This window comes from Silene latifolia, chromosome 8, assembly GCF_048544455.1.
Source record: "Silene latifolia isolate original U9 population chromosome 8, ASM4854445v1, whole genome shotgun sequence".
In the NCBI taxonomy this organism is placed as follows: Eukaryota; Viridiplantae; Streptophyta; class Magnoliopsida; order Caryophyllales; family Caryophyllaceae; genus Silene; species Silene latifolia.
Window position 1 is genome coordinate 6,262,065 of NC_133533.1, and position 24,512 is coordinate 6,286,576.

At 30.2% G+C, this 24,512-nt stretch overlaps 1 protein-coding gene and 1 pseudogene across 1 annotated transcript; one reads left to right on the top strand and one right to left on the bottom strand.

Moving 5' to 3' along the window:
- Positions 1-9,853: 9,853 nt before the first annotated feature.
- Positions 9,854-10,591, top strand: LOC141594525 (putative fructokinase-5; annotated as a pseudogene).
- Positions 10,592-17,333: 6,742 nt separating this feature from the next.
- Positions 17,334-18,547, bottom strand: LOC141594024 (uncharacterized). The gene has a single exon (XM_074414241.1). It carries the CDS (start codon positions 18,147-18,149, stop codon positions 17,541-17,543), a length of 609 nt encoding a protein of 202 aa, XP_074270342.1. The 5' UTR covers positions 18,150-18,547; the 3' UTR covers positions 17,334-17,540.
- Between the last annotated feature and the right edge of the window lie 5,965 nt (positions 18,548-24,512).

Genomic DNA, 24,512 nt, shown 5'->3' on the forward strand with positions numbered 1-24,512 from the left:
CGTTCATGTCACAAACAAATACAATAGTACCGTATTTATAGTACTACAAAGATCTAAACCTTCGTACCAAAAAAAACAAAGATCTAACAAAGATCTAAACCTAATTGATGGGGCATATTCTGCACCCGCTGACCGAGTCAACATATTGAGCAAGGTCAAAGACATCCACAGCAAGTCAACGTATTAGACAAAATTTAATCGACGCAGCCCTGCGCACTGTCGACTGTCACTTTGGTCGGCCAGTAACCACCGGGAGGCATATCCGCGTACTCACATCCAAGACCCCTCGGCATGGAGTCAACTCGGCCAGCCGGCCTGCCATGGGTCCCTCGGCCGAGGGTAGAACAGTCTTTCCACCTGCTCTGCCACTTGGCCACTACGTGACAAGAGGTGAAAGTTTATAAATACTCCACTTCTCTCATTGAGAAGAGGATCCGAAAAGAATCAAATAAACTCACTATTCATCTGGTATTAACTCTTTTATCTCTCTACAATATACTTTGCCAAGTAACACACAACTTAACCTCTTTAAGTTTACTGACTTGAGCGTCGGATTGAGTTCGCTCGGTACCAAGCCGAGCCCTCAGTTTGTTCATTGTTTCAGGAGAGGCCGAAAGGAAGAGTCAAGCAAAATCATCATTCTACAAGCTTACGTGTAACAAATCCTGCTCCGGAATTACACCCGGAACACTAATCATAAGATCTCCTAATAATGGTAACATAATATAACTTATTCCATAATATGGTATTATTCTGATTACAGTATAATATAGCGTAATCTCTGTAACTATGTGGCCCTTCATTTTCTTTTTATTTTCATTTCGGTTCCTCGTACTTGTTAAGCTTATGTGAATTACTCAATCTCGTACCGAAATTAACAAATATTACCTCCTATTTCATATGTTGTTCCACTTTTAATAATATATGTGAGTAGTATTTTATTAAAAAGGGAACAACAACATATGAAATAGGAGGGATTACAAGTAAAACATACTAAGATTTAAATACTAGTATGATTTAAATGCGACCCGAAATTTAGTTACATAGATTTACCTTATACTCGGCCCAAATTTTATTGTATTTGCTCTTAAATAACCCGAGTCAAATCAGTCTAAGAAAAAAACATATATGAAGTGTCATATATACCCTATATTAGATTAGTATTGTAGTAGTGTAGTACACTAGTTTATAACTTTAGCAAATAGCATAAGGGTTTTTCTAACCTGTTAAGAAGTTGAATTAAAGAAACATTTACATGAACATTTCATTAAATATGATAAATGTTAGTTTGTACATTAATTTAAACTTTAGCTCAAATCAAGTCAACGTGGAGCACTCAAATAGTTGAGTAAAAGAACATGCTTGCAAAATTTAATAAGTTACATTTAGTTGTTCAGTCATTGGGTTATTCTACATGAACTAGCTTAATTTGAGTTACAAGCTTCATGGAACTAGTAGCTTAAATGGACTCACGAAAAAAATATTTCCTCTTATTGAATAGATTTTTTACATTTTATTAAAATACTCCTCATAAAACAATAAAAGCGTAAATAACCTTTTGAATAGAAAGGTATATACCAATTAAATAAATATATGTAAGTCCATATAAACCATAGTTTGTGTTAGTAGTTTAGGCATTGGGAGAGTTTGCAACTTAAAAGTGTGACAGCTAACTAAAAAATTAATGGGTAAAGTTAAGCTAATACTTGTAGTATTGTAATTTAAAAACTTACATGAAAAAGTTAAGCTACTAAGCTAATAGTGTTATAACGTATCATTGGAAATGCTTTTAGTTACAACCTCATTTTATTTCAACATGTATTTTACTTCATATACTAAGATTATGACTTCACCTATCCTACCATAGTTTCTACGAAGTATTTATCAAAAATAAAAAGGACAAAAAATGCCCATGACAGATCACATACGTACGGGTTTGTGAAAGTTTGAAGGCTTCTATTTGTCATTTGCAAAAGGGATCTCGTGGCTTAATTGGTTTATTCCGTGGAATTATCAACACCTTTTATCCTATGCATAAAAAGAGAAAGAAATGTTGATAGAGGCTGAAAAGTAAATCTCAAGTGAGTTTGATTTTTCACAAAATCTCATTGAAGACAGTGTCGTATTCGTCACTTTAAAGTGACGGATATCATTTACTCTCATAAATGACCCAAATAGAGGAGAGAGGGAAGTACATGGGGATGCCCCCACCTTGTCCCTCATATCCGTTTTGTGGGTGACATTACCCGTCACTTGCTCCGACCCGTCTTCAGCAAGATTAACCGTTGATTTTTTGTTTGTTGATTATGACTTGAGACATTTCACCTTATTTTATGGGTCCGAGAATCCTACTTATTTATTGTGTTTGCCCTATTTGTAATCTTCGCCTTTATGGCATTATCTTGTTTTAAGTAAAGAAAAATTGAACAATGTAGAACAAAAAGAGTTGGAAGCAATAATTTGTGTAATTTGTGATGTTTTTAGACTTTCAATAGTGCATATAATTAAACTTATTAAACATAGATAAAATTTGTAAATTTGTAAACTTTGACCTGTCGCCTGAAGTGAATTAAGATAAACATAGGATTATGTGAGAGAATAAATAGGTTTGAAGTTTGAACCTCTGTCTAACTAGAAGGTCTTACTTGTGACCGTCATAAGCTTTTGACGTCTCACAACCCTTCTCTCAGTTGCAATCCTACTTGCTCTCCCATTTACAGCTTGTGAAAGGTTACAAGCTTGTGACTAAAAATGTCCGTTAATATGAATTTGTGCTGTCTAAAAGAGTTGTATGGAACTCATGGTCAAACCACACTATAATTAGTTATAAATAGGCCACTTGTTGAAATTAAATACTCAATGGTTATTAATATTGATTTATAACTAAACGAACTACTATAAAGTATTGTGAAAATTAATTCAAATTAAAAAGGATGAGTTATAGCATAGTAAATGACAAATGAGATACTCTTTATATCTATATGTTCATTACGTTCGTATTTGATTAAACTTATCGAAAAAACGATTGAGATACTCTTTATATCTATATGTTTATTACGTTTGTATTTGATTACTTATCGAAAAAACGATTTTAATAAGACATCTGGATGAAAGGAAGCTATATGTGCAATTTAAATAAGGATAGACATATTTCCATTGCCTTTATTTCCAATTCATAGAATTACTAGTGCTAGGGTTTGTTTTATGGTTATGGCATGTCTTAGGGTCATATACTCATATTAGATATTTCACCTTCCCTTAATCAAATGTACACTTAAAGAGGTCTAATTAATGAGCTCATCTAAAATGGATCAACTATTTGGATATGAAGCTCACACCAAGTCAACTCCATACCTAACTTTTCTTATTTTAAATGCAATTTATACTTGATAGACTGAGTAATTGCAACGATGCTCCTGAAATAATTGCAAGAATTCACGTGTAACGTTGAGGATTAGATCTCACTTTGTTTAAATAATGTTTAACATTTCATTGTTAATACCGTTTAATAAACTAAGGATTGATGACAATGGATTGCGTAGAAGTGAAATTGACATCTTATTGATTTACTGACTTACTAAGGGTGGTCGCATATGGACGTCTAGAGCGGTTAAGTCTGACCCAACCCGAACCCGAGCAAACCCGACCCGACATGACCCGAAAATATTGCGACCCGAAATCGGCCCGATGACGACCCGTAACCTGACACGACCTGATTATCAGTTACCCGAACCCGACCCAGACCCGATCCGATATTGACCCGACCCAATGCTGACCCGATTAAATTGATGGCCCAGTAATTATTAAGCTTAATTTTGATCAAAATTAAAGTGATTTTGTGTTTAGATTGATATGTCTGACTTAGTAATGAAGTAATTAAACCAAATAATAGGTTAAAAACTAAATTTAATAGTAAAAAATTGTAGTAATTAATGCGATTAAGTAACCGGACCCGATAATGACCCGACCCGATTCATCATTTGACCCGAAATGACCCGACAACGACCCGAACCCGACCCGACTCAACCCGAAAGGGTATGCTGACCCGATATGACCTGAACCCAACATGACCCGACCCGACGTGACATGACCCAAACCCAACCCGACTGACCCGACTCAACCCGAAAGGGTATGCTGACCCGATATGACCTGAACCCAACATGACCCGACCCGACGTGACATGACCCAAACCCAACCCGACTGACCCGATTGCCACATCTATGGACGTCAAATAAATATGAAAGGCCAACAATTTTTAACTCTGATTCTTAGAATCTTTCGAACTTGTTAATCAACGACATTATATTCTATAATTATACAAATTTAATAACAGTTTTTCTAAAATGTGCCCTAAGGACACATGTTAATTACCTTAATATGGTAAGTTTAACAATATATTCTCACTAATTCTGGTAATAATGAGTTTATAGTTAAATATCTCATGAGAATATGTTGTCAATCTTACCATATTAAAGTTATTAACATATACTCTTAAGACACATTTTAGAAAAACTCATTTAATAATTGCAACTACTTGGTATATTAGTAGAATTCTTTACATTTACCTTAACACCAAGTTTAAAGATGAATAAAATGTACAAAGTTATTCATTTTCAAACTTTTATAGGTCACTTCCACATGTATATGTAGTATTTTTTTATTTATTTTTGGTAATGTTACAAGGTTAAAATATATATAAAGGTAATAGAAAGTTTCACTTGTGAGTTGTGACGTCTCACAACCCTTCTTTCACTTGTAATTCCATTTGCTCTTCCACTTGCAGTTAGTGAGAGACTAAGAGGTTATAAATAAGAATTTGTGCTAACCTAAATAAATGATTGATATGCATAGATAAAATATGCAATGAATTCAAAAATTGAAGTGAGTCAAATTTAGTAATTTACCATCTCACAACTCTTTATTAGAGTTGTGATGAATTCAATTTCAAACTGCTGATGAATTTGGGCCAGTTCATAAGCGGCCCATGAAATACTAAAAATGCCAAATTAAAGCCCGTTTTGTTTTTAAGCTTTGCTATTCTACAGAATTAGATTGGGCTGAATGGCTTGGACTTCAAGGACAATAGTACAATACGGCCTTATGGGCTTAATTTCAGCTATTTTTAGTTAGTTCATTCTATTCTGGTTGATTCGATTAATTCACCATTCATTCGATTGATTGATTTAAGCGCCATGTTCTTCTTGTCTTAATTTCACCTACTTTTAGTTCAGCCCAGTTCTATTCCGTTCGGTTTAATTCACCTTCAGTCAGTTATGTTCAGTTCACCTTTTTCACAAAATTAACTCTTACCTCAGCTCCATTTACTTGAGCTCATCTCCATTCAGTTTAGTTTAATTCAGCTCGACTTCATTCAATTCAATTCAACTCATTTCAGCCAAAAAAAACAGACCTAACTCCTCATAAATTAATTTTTACTTCAGTTCAGTTCAGCTACATTCAATTTAGTCCAGTTAAGTTCAATTCAGCTCTTTTCAACCAAAAAGAACGGGCCTATGTCTTACAAATTGGTTATTCAATCATTGATAACCCCAAAAAAAAATTACAAATAGATTATTCGATAAGACGGTTTAATAAGTATTATCACAATCATAAAGGTTTTTACTTATTTAAATTTCTACTATTTAATTTTGAAATCTGTTAATTATAAATTTGGTTCATTGTCATGATAAAATATCAGATTGAAATGTCGAAATTTATAGTTTAAATTTTTAGACCTTTTCGATTTTTCTTTATAGCACTAGCAATTCATCACCATTGATATTCCCCCCCTTTTTAACTTTAAAATTTAAATCCTAACTCAGCCACGGTTTCTAAGTATGGTTTACTGTGGTAAAGAAAGAGCGTAATAACATATATACTCCGTATAAATAATTAAATTTGGTCTTACATGTCCAACGTACCAGCAAACTATTCAAGCATTATATATATGATTTATGTTCTTTCAAGAATGAATACAAATATACTAAAATTCAACACAATTTTAGAATCTACATTATGGTCATACATGCTACTGATGCTAGTACGAAGAGTGACATTCATTTAATCGAATATATAACTTGTCCGACTGATTGGTATTACTCAAAATTACTTGTAATATTTTCTTATATTTATGCCATTTATCGTGACCATTTACTTTTGAAAACGACTCTACCGATTTAATGTGAAAGAATTTTTGAAAGATACCGGTAAGTCAAGTGAACGATAGAATTAACAAAGTCACAGTCGATATGTGACAAAGAAAATATCGGATAAAGTCGTCAATTCAAATTTAATTTATTGTTATCAAAATCAAATCGATCAACATCAAGCTCAACCATACATGTCACTAGGTCAGTATGTGAAGCATTCAATCACAAATTACATCACAAAGAAATCCCAAAAAGCTACTAATACCTAATTGATTATCACTTTAATTAATTATTAAGGAAGTTAAAATATCATATAAATATAAATAATATAATAATATAATAATAATAATAATGTTAGGTTTTGCTTGCTTTCATCCAGTTGGCCTCCAAAGATAGTGGGGCTAAAGCCAGCTTGCTCAATGGCTAGATGCCTAGATCATCATTTTCATAGGTTAGCCTAGCTACACGTCCATTAATCGGAAAAACACAAATTCTCGGTTAAGATGAGTATATCCGTATTAAGTTTTAGAATAATACAAAAGCAAAATATATAGGACCAAACAATAAATTTGTCCAATATAAACATGCAAGATACAATATTCAACACGTTTTAATATTAGAACGGATGTTAAAGGAGACTTACCGAAAGGAAAAATGATATCCCTAATTATGCTAAAGAATATATGGTTAACAAATGTCAAACAACATTATAATCACCGAAAATGTCTTAGGTTAGTGGTTAAGAAGGAGGTAACAATAAGTCACAATTCAAGTTCATTTTCCCCACCCCCTTACTTTGGCGTTTGGTTCAAAAGATCGGAATGGATTGAAATGAAATGAGATACCATGAGAGCGAGAATGGATTTATAACCTCATACATATTGGCTTACGTTTATTATTTGGTTTACTCTAAAAGTGTATGGAGGGGAATGGAATCATAAGGGGGAAAGTAATTTTATTCACTACAATTCTCATAATTGAACAGCTGTATTCAGCATTTCTATCCTTTTAATTTCTGTCTTAATTTATGATCATATCAATCTACTTAAATGATAACCCGAAGTACTAAGTTGTAGGAGCGAGACCAGAAATAAAATATTAGGACATTAAACTTTCTCTGTACTTCAATATCTTTGCTAAGTTCATATATTCGAAGATTAGTTTCCAAGTAGTGAAAACTTTATTAATTTACTAATTTTTTGGATTTTGGGGAAGTGAGTGTTACCCTTGCTACATACTATCTAAATCTCATGCTCAGTTGTCACCTCAGGCTCAACTATATAAGAATTTACTAGGTTTTGTCGCTTAAATGTCCATATTTTGAATCACAAATTCTTACTTAAATACTCCCTCCATTTTTTTATATATGACGTTTTGCATTTACGAGGTAAGCCTTTGACTTTAATATTTATAAAAATATATTTGTTCAAAAAATATAAAAATAGTACCATTAAATTTCTTACGAAATTTTTTTTCTTATGAGTATACAATATATCATAATATTTAGTCTTATATTTTAAGAGATATTGAAGAGAGAAGGGAGTATCTCGAAATGTGAGAAAGTCATATATAAAAAAACAGAGGGAGTATCAGTTTTAAGGTTAAGACGAGTTAAATGATGATTTATTTATATAGATAGGATAAGCATCTTGACATTGAATAGATTATTTTGAATAGATTAGGGGCCATTTATTGAAGGTGCTAATAATGAATATTAGTAGACATTTTTAGTCCATCAAATTGTTGATAAGCTACTATATATGTCTTGCTCAACGTAGATATCGTTCGTTTGTTTGTTTAATTTGTTTGTTTATATTTAGCTTATGAAAGTTGTGGCTAAAACGATTCATGAACTAAACTATGAATTTGATAATAACTTAACATTTTATAGTACATCTATTAGTCTCTTTTCCACTTGAAATTGATGGAAAATGACTAGGGTGATAATGACCAAAATTTCATATGCCTAGTGAATATGAATTTATGTATATTTGTCACTTTGGAGATTGGACTTGCATGTAAAGTTATTTTGCTACACATGGTTTGGTATGGAATGATGAGTTTCTCGATCTCGTTCATTTATATATTTACTGTTCTTATTCGTTGTGAAAAATATTTTAAGTAAAGTTAAATAAATGATTGAAACAAAATAAATATTACTCATCTAATTATAAATGAATAATTGAGATTGTCTACCTATAATGAAATAGATTTACATTTATTCGAAAAGATAATTAATATTTTGTTCTCAAATAGTCAAATATACATGTGCAAATTAGAGTGTACACTCGGATTCGCTAGAAATTAATTAGTGCATTCCATTTGATACAAAAAAAATCTTCTAAAAAAAACTTTAAAATGGCCTATCCATATGATGGAATATTTCGGCCCCGTTTGATAAACAACATACCGGCAAATATTAGCATATTCCGGGTTAAATAGTAGATTTCACCGATGAATGTGCTATTTTAATGCGTTTGGTAAATACTGTAGTAAATTCCGACCGCATATTGGAAGCAATCTAATATTTTCCAATACTGCTAAGAGGCTAGAGCAACATACTATAATAGTAGATTTACTTATACCTTTAGTTAACTCAAAAAAAAAAATTTATTATGGTTAGTCTGCTATTTACCAAACAATTAAAGATGCTTCTGCTAACGAGATTTATTAGTCAAACATGCTATTTAAATATGCTAACTGTATTTTGCTAACAGTATCTACTATTCAAAATATGCTTCTACTGTTTGTCAAACATGGCCTTCATATCATAACTAGACATTTATTCCAACTCATTAATGTTTCTAAAAGAAGTCAAATGATCTCATTTCTTCAATATCATTCTTTTATGATCCGCAATGGCACATCAAAACAAAGTCCGGATGTTGATTTCAATTAAAAGCGATTTATATAATTATATATCAAATTAATGCAATATACATTAACTTAACAATAACTCTTAATAAAGTAATAATTGTAGAGAATATAAGAGGAGAGTAATTATATGTACTGTATTATTTAATTGTATTGAATTGATGAAATATTATGAACATATGAGATTTTATTTATAAAGTATGATAGACTCCTACCCTATTACATTAAACTAGGAGATCAAGGCGAGGCAATCCACACAGTGATGGACGAGCGCAGCGGGAGTTCAATCTTGAGAAGCAGCAGTTGGAGGCGAGACGATCCACACAGTGATTCAAACACTATCTTCTTCTTCTTCAATAGAACAAATGACAATGTCGTGGCGGAGTAAAATAACTTGGAATGTCCAATGCAATTTGGAAACGGATGACCAAATTAATAATAAGAGGTGACCAATTTTAAAGAAATGGCTAAGTAGAGTAACCAAGTTGATTGGGTGGTCGTGTGTGCGACCAAGTATATAAGAGGTCTCGTATGAATGATAAAGTGTATAAGGAGTGGCCACGAGGGCACAAGGAGAGATAGCCACAAGAATGCATAAATTTAAAAGGAGTGGCCACAAAGACACAAAATATATACATAGGCCACAAAGGTGATAAGTTTAACCATTCATACTTAAGCATCATATATCGTGTTTAAGCTTCAAGAAACGTATATCTATAGTTTCCTCATACTTCCATACATTATTATTAGAGATTTTAGATATATTCATCTAAGAAAGAATTAACGTTAGAGTTTAGAGGTGACGACTTCACCACCAACTATAAATACAGATGGTGTATGTAGGCCTCAACAAGGAAGTAAGAACAACCTTAGCATTTGTGACATTGAACAAAAATGGAGAAAGAAAATTTATTTTCTATAGAATACTTAGTGTTGACATGTGCCTAATAGAGTCGGAGCTCAATGTAAATCTTATCAAGAAGGTCCAAGGTTTTTCAGTATGGCTTTATCAGTTTGATTAACAAGCCATGTAGGTGGGCTCATTTAGCCGCCATAAAAGCTGTCAAGGAAGCCGATATCATTCTCTAATCTCGTATGACCCTAATGTTAGACTCCCTATTTGGCTTCTCATGACGCTGCTAGGGATGACATAAATAGAATTTTGGAATCAAGCTGGTATCATGACCAAAGTGAGCGATGATGAGGTACAGTTCCTAACACAACAAGATCCAACCAAGAAGAAGTTGTCAAGAGCTTGTGTCACAACGTTTTCAAGTTGCTCATGTTATTGTCGGCGACAAAGGTTGAAGATAATTCACCAAGTCCTTCAAAGGATTTATGAAAGGATTCACTATCAATACAGTCAATACAACAGAGGCTGGAGATGCATTTGTTGGCTCCTTCTAATATTCTCTAGCCAAGGATCCTTTAATCTTACAGGATAAGAGTAAAAGGAAAGAAACATTACCATTCCCAACATCTGCGACGCAATCGCAACAACCTAGGGAGCCATCCCTGCTCCCCAAGCCTTAATTAACCAAGAACTTGAATTGGTTAACAAGAAGTGAATTTCAGAAACCATAAAGAGTTTCAATTCCTAATACCCAATAAACTAAAGATTAAGAGTTTCTTAGTTAACTTAATTTTGCAATAATAAGGATATTGCATTGATTGACCTACGATGAAAATATCAAAGATACTGATAATATTTTACAAAATAATAAAATAAAAAAGATAACGTACTGTTATTTTAAAATAATTAAGCATCTCCCTAATATATTTTGCAATAATATTTGTGAGAGGTTCTATAATAAGGAGTTAGAGTGTTTTTAAGTTAAGAAGGCTTTAAATTAGAAATGGTAATTTGTTGTTCGTAGCCCCTTCGTCACAGTCATTTATTTAGCTTTTTTTTATTATTATTTCTGAGAGGTTCTATAATCAAAGCTAAACAAGCGAATGAGACGGATGAAATATAACATTTGTTAATTGTTTTTGTAAGGGATTTTAATCTAAAAGTTTCGAAAATATGATTTAAAAAAATTTAATACTCATAACCAACTGTTAAATTCGGCTCAATCTTTGCATGCATTAAGTTAAAATATGAATAACAAATTTTATTACAAATACATATTTTATCTGATTTGATATAAATCTCATGCGATTAATGTCTTTAATGAATATAATGATATAATAACATTTATTTTCTAAAATAAAGTTGACAAAGTAATTAATCCAAGTAAAATTCATTAATTTATTCGTGGCAACAGTGTTGATCTTTCTATTTTATTTCTTCTAATACGAAATATTATCAATATAACCCCTAAACAAACTGAAAATGAGTTGAAACTAATACTCCGTACTTTATTACAAACATCTCTAACAATAACATCTAAAACATACCGTGCTGTAGCACGAGAGCCATACTAGTAGCATAATAATAAGATAATATGATTATCTCTAACAATAATAACCAAAACTAAAATTCTTGCCAATTAATTTTTCAGGATAATGATCCAAGCAAAACATTACAAAATCAAAACTCGATAATAACCCGACCCACTTAATTTGACAAGTAACTAACCCAACTGACCCATTGCCTCCAAAAAGCATCTAGCTAAATAAGGTAACAAGTAAATTTTTTTTATTACATTATTATCTTTTCAATTAATATATTCTTATAATTAAACTCTAATCTTTGAATTAAAATTCATATTTATGACTTTTTCATTAAAATCCATAATTTATTATGCAATCATTTTCATTTTCATAAATATTATTCTTTATCAGTTACCCTTTAAAATTACGCAAACCTACTTCTTATGCAGTCTTTAACATAATTATTGTCATCACTTACACCTTAAAATTACGTAAATCTATTTCTTATATTATCCTTCATCAGTTACACTCGAAATATGGTGTATATTTTAAAGGACGTAATAATTCTAATGTATTTTTTTAATTAAAATAAATATATTAGTCTACTTATTCGTAAATTGTCTTTTTAAGTGCGTGGTATACTGTTTTTACCTGTTTTTTTTATAAGGTTTATATGCGTTTTAATTAGATTATATTTTTACATCACTTAATTGTAATTTAATGTCATAAATTAGTTTCATGCAATGATATAGCATTTTAGAGTTAATTTTTATAGTAAAGTAATATAAAAATGGTTTAAGACAAAAATAAATAAACTTTCATTTTCTACCTCTTATTAAGATTATATTAGTACATTATAACATTAAAGGTACAGTTAATTTATGCAATTAATTTAAGGAGAATGTCTCTTTATAAAATAAAACTAAAAAATACCGTGCTGTAGCACGGAGATCCACACTAGTTAGTAATTACTGTATAACATGGTCTCATATTATGAAACAATCCATTTATATAAGAAACACTCATTTATTAATAGTAATAAGTATAATAATCGAAGGAGTTTCTTATATAAAACTAGTTTTGTGACCCGTGAAATTCACGGGATGTTTTGTTTTTAGTGTAATATTTTTAGTGTTTCTAAAAATTGTAATTTTGTAAAATAGCAAACTACATAGTAAGATCAGCTCATGAATAATTGATGATAGATCGTGTACTTAAATAACGGGAATTGACATGTTAACGTAAATATTAATGTCGATAAATTAAATAAATCAAGTAGGTGAAAAATGCTATTTTTTTCAAAGGTAAAATGATGAAAAAACCCAACAAATACCAAAATAAATCATACATTTGAAAAAATTAAAGAAATTATTAGTCATTCACGTTGATGTCGTCAATCTTGTAGTTAGTCTCCAATATATATTTGTTTAATCAATCCTATTATTTCACTTCTACATATCGTCTTCGTTCTCCAATGAATCGTCCCTATGAAAAAAAAAACTCAGTAATTAGTACGAATTAACCAACAAAATAATTGTGTTTTATTAGAATGTTGACGATATTTTTAAAAGTAAAATTGAACACCAATGTTTAACTTTGATTATAAATGTGTAACAAATTATTGCACAAATTACGATATATAGTACAAGATAATTACATTTAAAAAAAAATATAAATAGTTTGAATTACGAAAACAAATATTTTTTGTGTGTCAATTACGAAGACAAATATAAGACTATGAAATAAATTATTGGTATTTTAACAAAATTGTTATTCAAAATTTGTTTCAGAAACTTTCCAATCCATTGACAATTGACACAAAATATGTGCTCTTTTATTTGAGATTATCTACTAATAAATAATACATTCATAACTTATGAGTTTATACCTTAAATTTTCTTTACCTTTGATTTTACCTCATTTTTGTGCCTTTTGTTTTTCTTTCCTCTTCAAATTACCTACATGATGTTTTGCTTATCTGCAGTCACATACATTTCATGATACTTTATAGTTTATATAATAAAAATAAATGATATTGACCAAAGGGTAAAACATTAACATGACAACAACTTGACAAACGAATAATAATATTGTCACATGTAAATCATTCAAAAACCAAATGGTAAACATGAATTCAGATATAAAGCAAGCAATTCATAAAAACCAATAACATAAAAATTAAAATATACTTTGTAGGACTACACCACCACCACCACCACCACCACCACCACCACAACAACAACAACAACAACATACAAATATATGTTATCATCCTAATCAAATAAATGGATTAAACCATAAAATATATAGCCCACAACTTAGAAACTGATGGGTAAATGAAAAATAGGTATTAAATAAATAATTGAAGTGAATATAAACTATTATAGGTATATTATATCTTTTATAGCCATTACACAACCATAAGTTCCAATATTTAAATTTTATTTTTAATTTATTTTGTGTTATGGTTATTGAATAAGATAATTGAATGCAGAGAAACTTAAAAGGTGAATTAAATAAGAAAAAATGTTAATGAAAATGGTGGGGGTTAAGCAATATGAAGAGTTTTAATGAATTTATTAACATATTTTATTATTAAAATTAATTAAATAGGAAAAAATATTAATTAATTTGGTGGGTGTTAAGTATTATGAAAAGTTTTAATCAATTTATTAACATGTTTTATTACAAAAATGAATTAAATAGGAAAAACAACTTAATAAAAATGGTGGGGGTTAAGCAATATGAAGAGTTTTAATGAATTTATTAACATATTTTATTATAAAAATTAATTAAATAGGGCAAAATATTAATTAACTTGGTGGGTGTTAAGTATTATGAAGAGTTTTAATCAATATATTAACATGTTTTATTACAAAATTTCAATTAAAATGTCAATTTTAATTATAAATTATGAACTTTGATGTAAATTTGTAAGGTTTACATAAATTTTGGAAAATAATATATTTAAATTAATGTCATGTAATTAAAAGTTGATAATGCATGTCATATTTATTCGCAATGTCACATTAAAATTTGTCATGTCATGTGTAGTAAGTGACGTGGCTTTTTGTTGATGCTAGGTGACATTATATACGTGGCATTTTAAGTTCCCCTTTTAATAATATTGTATAGATTACCGTTTTACATATGAAACCGTCATCATATTTTATAACTTATGTGCCACAAAATATTATTAGAAATTTTATTACAAACTTGAGATGCCAAATTGATACACCTTTAAACATGTAAGAAATTATTAATAGAGGGGGTTCACTTAATAACCAATGAAATTAAAATCATGTGGAAAGTGATGCAATGGAAAGCATGATTTGTGGTACAAATGGGAGGCCCATTTCCAGGGCCAGGGGAACATATCACATTATACAACCCTCCTCCTTAATTCACATTTCATGTCCCCCATGCTACTTAATTTACTAGCACATTAATATTGGACCACCCCTTTTTAATTATTTAATTAACCTTATTAATTATGATGTTGTCTATATTTGTGCTTTAATCATATCACTTTGTACTACTTTTTTTCTTAAGCGGCCGCTTTTTTACCTTTTTATATTAGTGATTTACCATGGCAAAAAGTAATTAGAGTATGATTATTGATCCAAGGCTACGAGCTCTTTTTTTTCTAATTAATTAAAGGGAATTGGAATATCTTGTAGCCTTTATAATAAGGAATACTTGAAAATAATTTTAGTTTTTTTTTGTTTTTTTGTTGTGTGTAAAGGGAGTCACAAAGGTGATTTTGATGCTGACGAGATTTAAATCAGGTGATAGGTACCACCTTTCATGATTTTATCAGCTAAACTAGTTGACATCTGCACATACCAGTAGGCAGTAACCAAAATGTAAAGGAAATTCAATTTGAATAAAATGGATTTGATCATATAAAGCTACCTGTAATAAGTCTATAGGAATAGGTTAGTTACGTAGGAATGATATTATTACTCCGTATATAAGAATTTCTTAAAAAGTATTCCGTGTTGAAAAGGTACACTACTGATATTTGACTGTATATTCGTCTTTCTCTTTTTTCGTACATTATATTCATCCTACTTAAAAATTAAATCATCTTGATCATAATTTCATAGGAAGAATATATGCACAAGTACAATCTACATTTAGAAAAAAATAGTTTTTATAAAAGATGGTCCCTTTTTTCCATTTTTGTTATTCCAACTTTTAATAGCACTAGAAAATATTAGGTATAAAATTGTCAAAAATATGACATTGCTTATTGAGCATCAATTGTACATCTTGCCTAGTACTTTAGATACTAAAGTCAATAAGTCATGATGAGTAATATAAAAAATTCTTGACGAAAGAGTTTTTAATTTGCTTTTGTTAGAATGTGTTATTACTTCTTAGTTGTAGTAATTATTTTTGTATTGTTGATTGTTATTAATGAAATCACAAAAAATTTAGAGAGACGGTCTCTCAATAGCATTATCGAGAGACCGCTCACATAATGAGGAGAAGAAGTTATTTAATTTCCATTTTTCATGTTATGTCTCTCACTAATTTATTGGGAGACGGTCTGATTTTTAGGAACCGTCCCTATTATAAAAAGAAAATCCTTGAGTTTGTTTACGTGAATTCTTTTAATCAATTTGAACCATGTAGTACTCCGTATTATTTTACGACCGCTGCTATTTACGTATTGATTATGTTAGATTAAACTGTATTCCATAATAAAATGCCTAAAATTTTACTCATATCTCGTATGAGATAGTTAAGTTGTCATTTAATTCATAAACAACTATATATAGATTTCCAATATTCATAAACCAAGTATTCAAGTTGTTTGACTAATTCCATAAGCTTAAAATCATAAAATGAGAGAGGCATAAATAAAAATCCGAAATCAGTAAAAACATATTTTAATTTATTTTCTTAATTAGAAGTATTCAAGTTATCGTTTTTCTAGAGCAACCGTCTCTTCTAGACATTTCCGCATCTTATAAATTATTTAGGTATAAATTAAATGATGCAAATCATGCAACCCTTACGTGGTTCAGTGATTGCCATAGTTGTTTTTTTTTTTTTTTTTTTTTTTTTTTTTTTTGCAAAACAAACGATGCACATTAATAAGTTGGTGCACATGCACTTTTTCTTAAGTACTACTCCGTATAAACAAAAGAAATTTGCACAACTGTTTTTTGACTCTCGGATCAAGAGCTACTACGTACAACGTAGTTGCGCAATAATGCTTAAACTTATACGTGAGACAATACGCTTTGTTAAGCAACGATAGGATTTGGTAGCTAATATTAGTCCCTTAGCTTAGACCACAAATTCTCATTTGTTACGGCACTATTCCGTCATAAGCTTAGACGAGTGACTAAAGTAATAGGGAGTAATCTGGAAGACAATGAAATATAAGATTTTAGGTATCATGCACTTCTAGAAAAAAAAAAGCCCGGACTTTTTATTATATAAGATTACCGACAAAAATAATAATGTATAGACCGTGACATTGAGTATTTATAGATAGTGACAGAGACAAGATTAATTGTCTGGGTCGAAATTTTTTCAAAGGGAAACTTGTTAACCCGACTTGTCCAAGGGATTATCGACAGTAAAAATATACAAAGCGTCCCTACTAACGCTCTGTTCTCTTATATTGACACTTGAAGTGTTCTACATGAGACTTAATTTCGGATTAAAAACTGCAATTATCAAGGATCAAGCTCTAAAACTACGCCTTTTGCATGAACATAAGAGCCATGGTGTACTATTTAATTTTGAGTAATTGAACTTACAAAAAATAATAAATTATACGTATATAACTGAGTATAATGAAATTGTAGTACGATAGCATAAAAAACCTACAAAAATAATTAATAAAAAAACAAATAATAGTAGTATCAAAAATCACATCAAATCTATATTAGCTAAATTTATCTAATACGATCATTATATTAACATGCAACATATATATCATTTTGCTTTATATTATCATATGTGTACACAAAAATGTCCGATTTCTTTTTAAAGACAACTTTCTGTCTCTTACACTAGATTAATTTCTTACCAATACAAAAAAAAAAAATAAAAAAAAATTAAAAACAAATCAAAAACTCAAATAATTATTTGGTAAATGATTAAATAATTATTTATTAACTAATTATCATAAAAAGTTTCAGTAATGCTCTCTAAATGAGGTCTCCAAACAGCCACACGCCCTCGTCTTTTATCTCTTTGACTTGATACTTTCTCACTTAATATTTCACTTAAATACTTATCATCATCTTTACTTAATGATCCCATAATTCCATTATTAATACAATTACCATCACCATCATTATTATTATTATTATTATCAATACGACGATAATTACTATTACTATTATTATTACCGGGAGGGCCAACCTTCTTCAGTTCGAGTTCATCCAGCTCCTTCTTCTTCTTCCTCCTCCTCTTAGATGAACACGTGGCAGGATCACTTACTGGTATCAGGAAGTAGATCTTGCCACGTTGTAGTAACGCGTCAGGTGGGACCACTACGATGGTGGGCCTATGATGGGCTGAGACGGTCTCTATATACTCGTCTGAAATGGGCTTTGTAGTGGGCTTCTTTAGGATGTGTTTTGGGTGGGCTTTCATGACTTCGGACGCGTATATGGTGCCCGTTATCTCCTCAACCCGCCCGTTTACGTGAACTATTCGGATCACGTCTAGGGCTCCACATGGTAGTATGCATGATATGCAACACCTTATAGCATTTCTCATTATTATAGAGTAAATTGTAATGTTTTGATTAATTTTTATTTTTACAAATTCATTGAAGAGAAGAAAAGGATGAAAGAAAGTATTATAATGGAAAAAGATAGTAGTGTATATATACAAGATAGATTTTTGGTGATAAAGATAGTGGTGCTTTTTAAGGGAATTCTTCACTTTCTTTATGTAGTGAGGAACTTTAGCTTTGGATGAATTTCATGGCATGAATTATTGCCATTCCTCCCCCCTCTCTCTATATAAATCTCTCTTCTTTGTGTTGGAAGAAGTGGAAAAGAGTAGAAAAGAATACTAGGAATGTTTATAAGTAGTGATAGTGGGACATAAGGGTAACCAGTGACGTAACCAGGATTTTTAATTAGGGATAAAAAATTTTTAGGAGGTGAGAATATTAAAGAAGTGGAAAAGAGTAGAAAAAGAAGACTAGGAATGTTTATAAGTAGTGATAGTGGGACAGAAGGATAATCAGTGACGTAACTAGGATATCAATGTTTATAATTAAAAATATCGATTTTTTTCATTAAAGCAAGCCGACTGCCTATGTTAGCCCTATTGCGATCCTGTCACTTAAGGTAATTAGGGAAGAAAGTTTTTTACTAGGTGAGAATATTAAAGAAGCGGAAAAGAGTAGAAAAAGAAGACTAGGAATATTTATAAGTAGTGATAGTGGGACAGAAGGGTAATCAGTAAAGTAACCAAGATATCAATGTTTATAACTAAAAATATCGAATTTTTTCAATAAAGCAGGCCGACTGCCTCTGTTAACCATATCGTGATTCCGTCACTTAGGATAAAATAATGTCTTATTCAAGAGACTTTATTGAAATAATTAATGTATGGATTGGTTATAAGTAAGAAGAATAGGTGTATTAGTATGGGGTATGTTCACTTTGGCCTTTTGGAAGGATCACAAGAGCAAAATACATGAAAGGAGGGCCCTAGATTAAAGAGTGACACCAAATTCAATAATTGTAAAGAGTTTGGAGTTTGTGATTTAGAGTTTGGAGACATATGGATGGGTGAAATGTTTTGATTTTTGAGTGGATGACTTTGTAGTACTCACTTGTATGGAAGCTAGCATTATAAGATTTATGTATACTATGCTACTTGTCTACTTATATCATTTATTATTGTATTTCTCAAATCATTGCTTCTTATCTTTACAACTGTTGTTATGTAGTCTTGCTTGCCAGATAATTGGTATTGCTTTGGAAATTCATTTTACCTAAACATGTGCATAAAATAGTTTAGATTTCTTAGCACTTTTCTTTTCGTAATAGTTGGTAATTGGTTAAATCATGGATGATTATCTATGGCTCTCTAGTATAACCCTTGTAGGATAACCTTTGTAGGAGTAGTTGACTTAATCTACGTGATTTGCAGATTATTATATCTGTCCTACGCTCTACATATTATGTGTGTATCTTGTAAAAAGATAGCGACTGTACAGACTACTTAAACCGAAAAAAAAGATGATTTTTGTGCAAATATGAACTCCATTAGCAAGCATAACATTTTTCTTTTTAAATCTCATAATAATTCATCTCAAATACTCCAAATTTGAGTATATCATTAAATTATGTATATAGAACATTAGAACTTAAGTATATGCATAATGCATGTCAGCCTATAATAAAATTTGGTAGTATAACCATCCGAGCATGAGAGACGCCGAGTATCAATTTTTGCACAAACCTTCGTCTAAAATACCATTGTCTGCATACCAAACTGTACTCAAAACCAATTTAAATAATATTAAAATGTATAATGAATTTTAAGAAGTTTGGTTTTAACTTAAAACCGTGTTAAACAAAACTTGCTATAATTTTCTCATATGAAACTTGGACCTTAATCTTCATTGGTAGGTTATTGGAGTAAAGTCAAAAGTAGATCCAAGAGAGAATAATTAGTGTCACTTACAAGAGTAGGACATCTATTAGCAAATAGTCATGTTTTTGGCTTCATACCGTGATTGGGACAACTAAATAAGTTCCGGTACAACATTACAAAACATACCATTTGCTAAAAGAGATGAATAAGTAACTCCACGTGTCAATATACTAGTGTATGTAACAACACCAAATGAGACTTGTTAAAGAGGCTCTAAGTTGAATTGTTTTAATAGTCAACATAACAATAATTAGATTTATTTTTTTACCAATGATAAATTGTGTTTAAAAGATAGCGTTTTATAATATAAATATATGAGCACCTGAGTCACATAGACTATCAGAAAATAAACCAGGTACTCGCACTGAACGTACAAGAGTAGCTAACCGAAGTAGAAAAACGGCACTTTTTTTAGAGGAGGATGATATTGGTCATTGAAATGGAAAAAGTGATACTCCTTTCTCTTAGCCCTTTTAACAACTGCAGCATTCCAGGTGTACCTGCAATTTGCAAACGACATATGAAAACGCTATAGAAATCGAAGATCGTTTTCTTAAGTTAACACTAGCTTGAACCACTCGACTTCAGCGATGTGTATAATCCACCACTTGTCTACACTCTTTGCTTGATGGGTGCGTACTGCAACAAACTGAAACTGAATCGCGGAAACCTTGCTAGTGAGAAAGGACCCCGATTCAACGTAGACTCATTTAAATAAATAGTTTAAAATAAACGCGGATTCGATAAATAGTTTATTAACAAATATTAAAAATAAAAGAGAATCACTTTTCACACCAATTTGGCCATCTGGCAACTTTGTATACGGAGTATGTTGGAAGTTGGATGAGGAAGTCGGAAGCCCAAAATATATATAAAGCCCAGCTAAAATAATCCAGCATGGGTCAACTCTCATAAGTCATAAGCCCAATTATAATTATGGGGAAGTTTATGTGTTAGAATACCCAAATTATTTTAATTATTTTAATATTTTTTTTTGCAGCAACTCTCCTATAGGACCGTCTTATAGCATAAGACTGACCCAATAGGAGAAAAGCCCAAACTTATCATTAGATTATATTTGTATTTTAATTTTATTTTAATAACTCGATATTTTATGAGTAATATTGACACATTTAATTAAGTAAGTTATCAATATAAAACATTAGGTTATCAAAATAAAATATTTTTTTTACTAATTTATTAAAGAATTTTATTGGGCTTTTTGTAATTAGACTTGTCTTACACATGAAATGGTCTTATATAACAATTAGTATTTTTTTTGGGTTATATTTAATTATTTTAATATACAGTAACTCTTATATAGAATCGTCTTATAGTAAAAGATTAGTCCAAAATGAGAATTGCCCAAAAATAACATGTAAATTTATGTACAGATTTTATGTACATTTTAACTTTATCTTAAAAACCCTATAAATTATGATTAACACCGACATATTTAAATGCAAAAATTATCAAATAAATTATTGGATTTTCAAAATAAAATATTTTTGTACAATTTTATTGGCCTGATTTTTATATTCTAGCAGTTTAATACTAATAATCCCAAAAAAAAAAAATACTTCCTAAATATTTAAAATAATATTTTATTTTGATTATCGGACAGTTATATTAATAACTTGTATGTTTTAAATATATTAATGTAGTAATTATTATTTCGTATAAGATATCAAATTATCAAAATAAAATTGAAACATAAGTAAATCATAAATATTACACAATAATTATCTATTTATTTAATTGATAGGGTCTTGTGGTTCATCTTTCACAAAATAATCTATTTTTTTTTTTTGTAAGAACAATAAATAACTATTGACTGAGACAAACAAAGTATCTTTATAACTCACAAATACGCCATAATTCTCTTATTATATAACTAGTGTAGAACCCGCACAAATACGCGGTTTTTTAGATAATAAGATACAAAGACGTTAAATATTATAGCTTGGTAAGCGGTATAAGAGCGAAGATTTGATAGTTTTCACACCAAATAAATTTGATATTTAACTGAAACTAATTATATAAATTATTACTTAATTATCAAAAATAATATTATTTTACAATTACCTTTACCAAAAGAATAACCTCAATTATACAATAAAATTTGAGAATTTGCAAAATGAGATAGTCAACTTATAGAGTACCTTTGTAGCAAAAAAAACAAAAGGAAAATAGAACTATGAAAAAAATTGTGGAGAATATTTTTCTCATATCATTCTCATTATTAATGCAATCCCACATGTATAGTAAATCAAAATATCTCATTAATGTGTTTACATATTAAAAATTAGTAATAGTATTTATGGTATATAACTAATACGTGTATGATATAGTGTGAGGAGTGAGGATCAATACAAAACATTTCACTTAAGCGGGAAAAATTGAGAGACCTCTTATTCTTTTAGTAGAAGAGGATATGTTAAGTTACTTTCTAAAGTAATCATTATTGCATTATGAAAAAATTAGCAACTTATAGTATATAGTTTAAATTTTATTTTATTATAATGAAAAAAATCATAATTTTGATTGAATATAATTGGTTTTATTGCTATTGTTAAAATAAAATAATTTTTTTAAGAAAATCAGCTCCTTAATAAATGAGGGCTGTCCAAAATTTGGACCCAATATAAAGCCCAAATTCGGCTCAAAATTACATTGCACCTTTTTGGACTAGCTCATGGGTTGTTTCGGGCCTAAATAAAAGGCCATAATCCCTGAAAAAATGTGGGTTGCTCTAACTCTCACCTCTAATCACCCTTGATACAGCGCCATCCGGTAGCGCCCAATTTTGGCGTCACCCTCTCACATGTATTTGTTATTGGGATAATGAGATCCCGACTTATATTACATGTGATGTACCCATTATTATGGGAGTCCCCACTTATTGTATGGGAAAGGATGGCATCGAGATTAGGCTTCATCCGTGGCGCTAACTCATTTTCCATTCATATGGATGTGTAAGTAATAACCAACATAAAGTATTGAAATAAAAATACCAATTATTACGCAGTAAATAAGTTGGTCTGTTTTTACATATCAAATGCAAAATATTTACCATTAACTGTAAATCATAGCTCCACCGCTACTTACAATTTTTAAAACTCCGTGGGATAGTAAAAATACTCTTAATCACCTATTCGCTATTCACATGAGTTTTCCAGGTACCACCTAGTAAGTAGTAACCCTCACAATAACATAAATTCTTGTTGAACTCGGAAATATTTGGCTAAACCTTAAGACGAGTTAAATAAATACCAAATTATCAGGGTCGGCCATAAGGGAGTACAACCTGTTCAATTGAACAGGGCCCCCAAAAATTTGGGGCCTCAAAATCTGATTGTGCAACCCAATAATAACTGTACAAGTGACAATCCCCTACTACTAAGAGAATAAAAATTCTCTTAGTTTTTCCGCCTAAAGAGACTTCTTCTTAATTGGGCCCATTTTTTTGGATACTACTAACACAACAAAATTTGATGGATTGTAAATTGTGAACCTTATACGTAGCCCACTTTCTCTATCTCATCTATCAAAGTAAAAATTATTAATAACCCATAATTTTGAACTCTACATGTCATATTATAAGCTAGATAAGTGAACTTGATTTCGTATAAATTTAAATTTATATTATATTTATATGTTACTCCCTCCATTCAACTCCACTTTGCATGTTTCTCTTTTGAAAAAATACACAAGCGGACATTCAACTTCAATTTTCTCTCGATATATAAGTTAAAATATATTCATGTGGGATCTTATTTGATTCGTCTTTAAGAGTTCATTAAAAATATCTAACTTTTATAATTTTTGCAAATACGTAGCTAAAGATATTTACCGCGTAAAAGTCATGTTGGCAAACGTGATAAAAGCAAACATGTAAAGTGGAGTTAAATGGAGGGAATAACTCTTTTGTAAGAAATCATCAGTTATTTATTATGTAAATTTCTGTCTTAGTAATATGGACTATTTTTTTAAGGATATAAAAACACTTATGTATTTTCTATTAGAAATAATAAAGTGAAAACATTATTTTAATAATTCGTAAATCGTCTTTTTCGACGCGAGGAATAGTTTTTACTGCTTTTCGTTTTAAGGTCAATACGCGTTTTAAAAAGATTATACAACTAACTTAATAATTGTACTATTAATGTCATAAATTAGTTGCATCCAACGGAATAAAATTATTGTGTTATTTTTAATAGTAAAAAAATAACTTAACTTAAAATGTCTTTTTATGGTAGTAAACTTTTTTTTCAACCTCTTATTAATATTATATTTAGTAGATTATAACATTAAATTAAAAGTATACTTTATTTATGCAAATAATTTAATTGATAATATCTCTTTATAAAATAAATCTAAAAAGTACCGTGCTATAGCACGGGAACTACACTAGTATTTACTAAACCATAGAAAGTGACAGTGTAGTATGAAAGGGGCCCAAAC

Coding starts and splice junctions, on each gene's coding strand:
- LOC141594024 (XM_074414241.1), bottom strand. CDS start 18,149: ATGAGAAATGCTATAAGGTGTTGCATATCATGCATACTACCATGTGGA.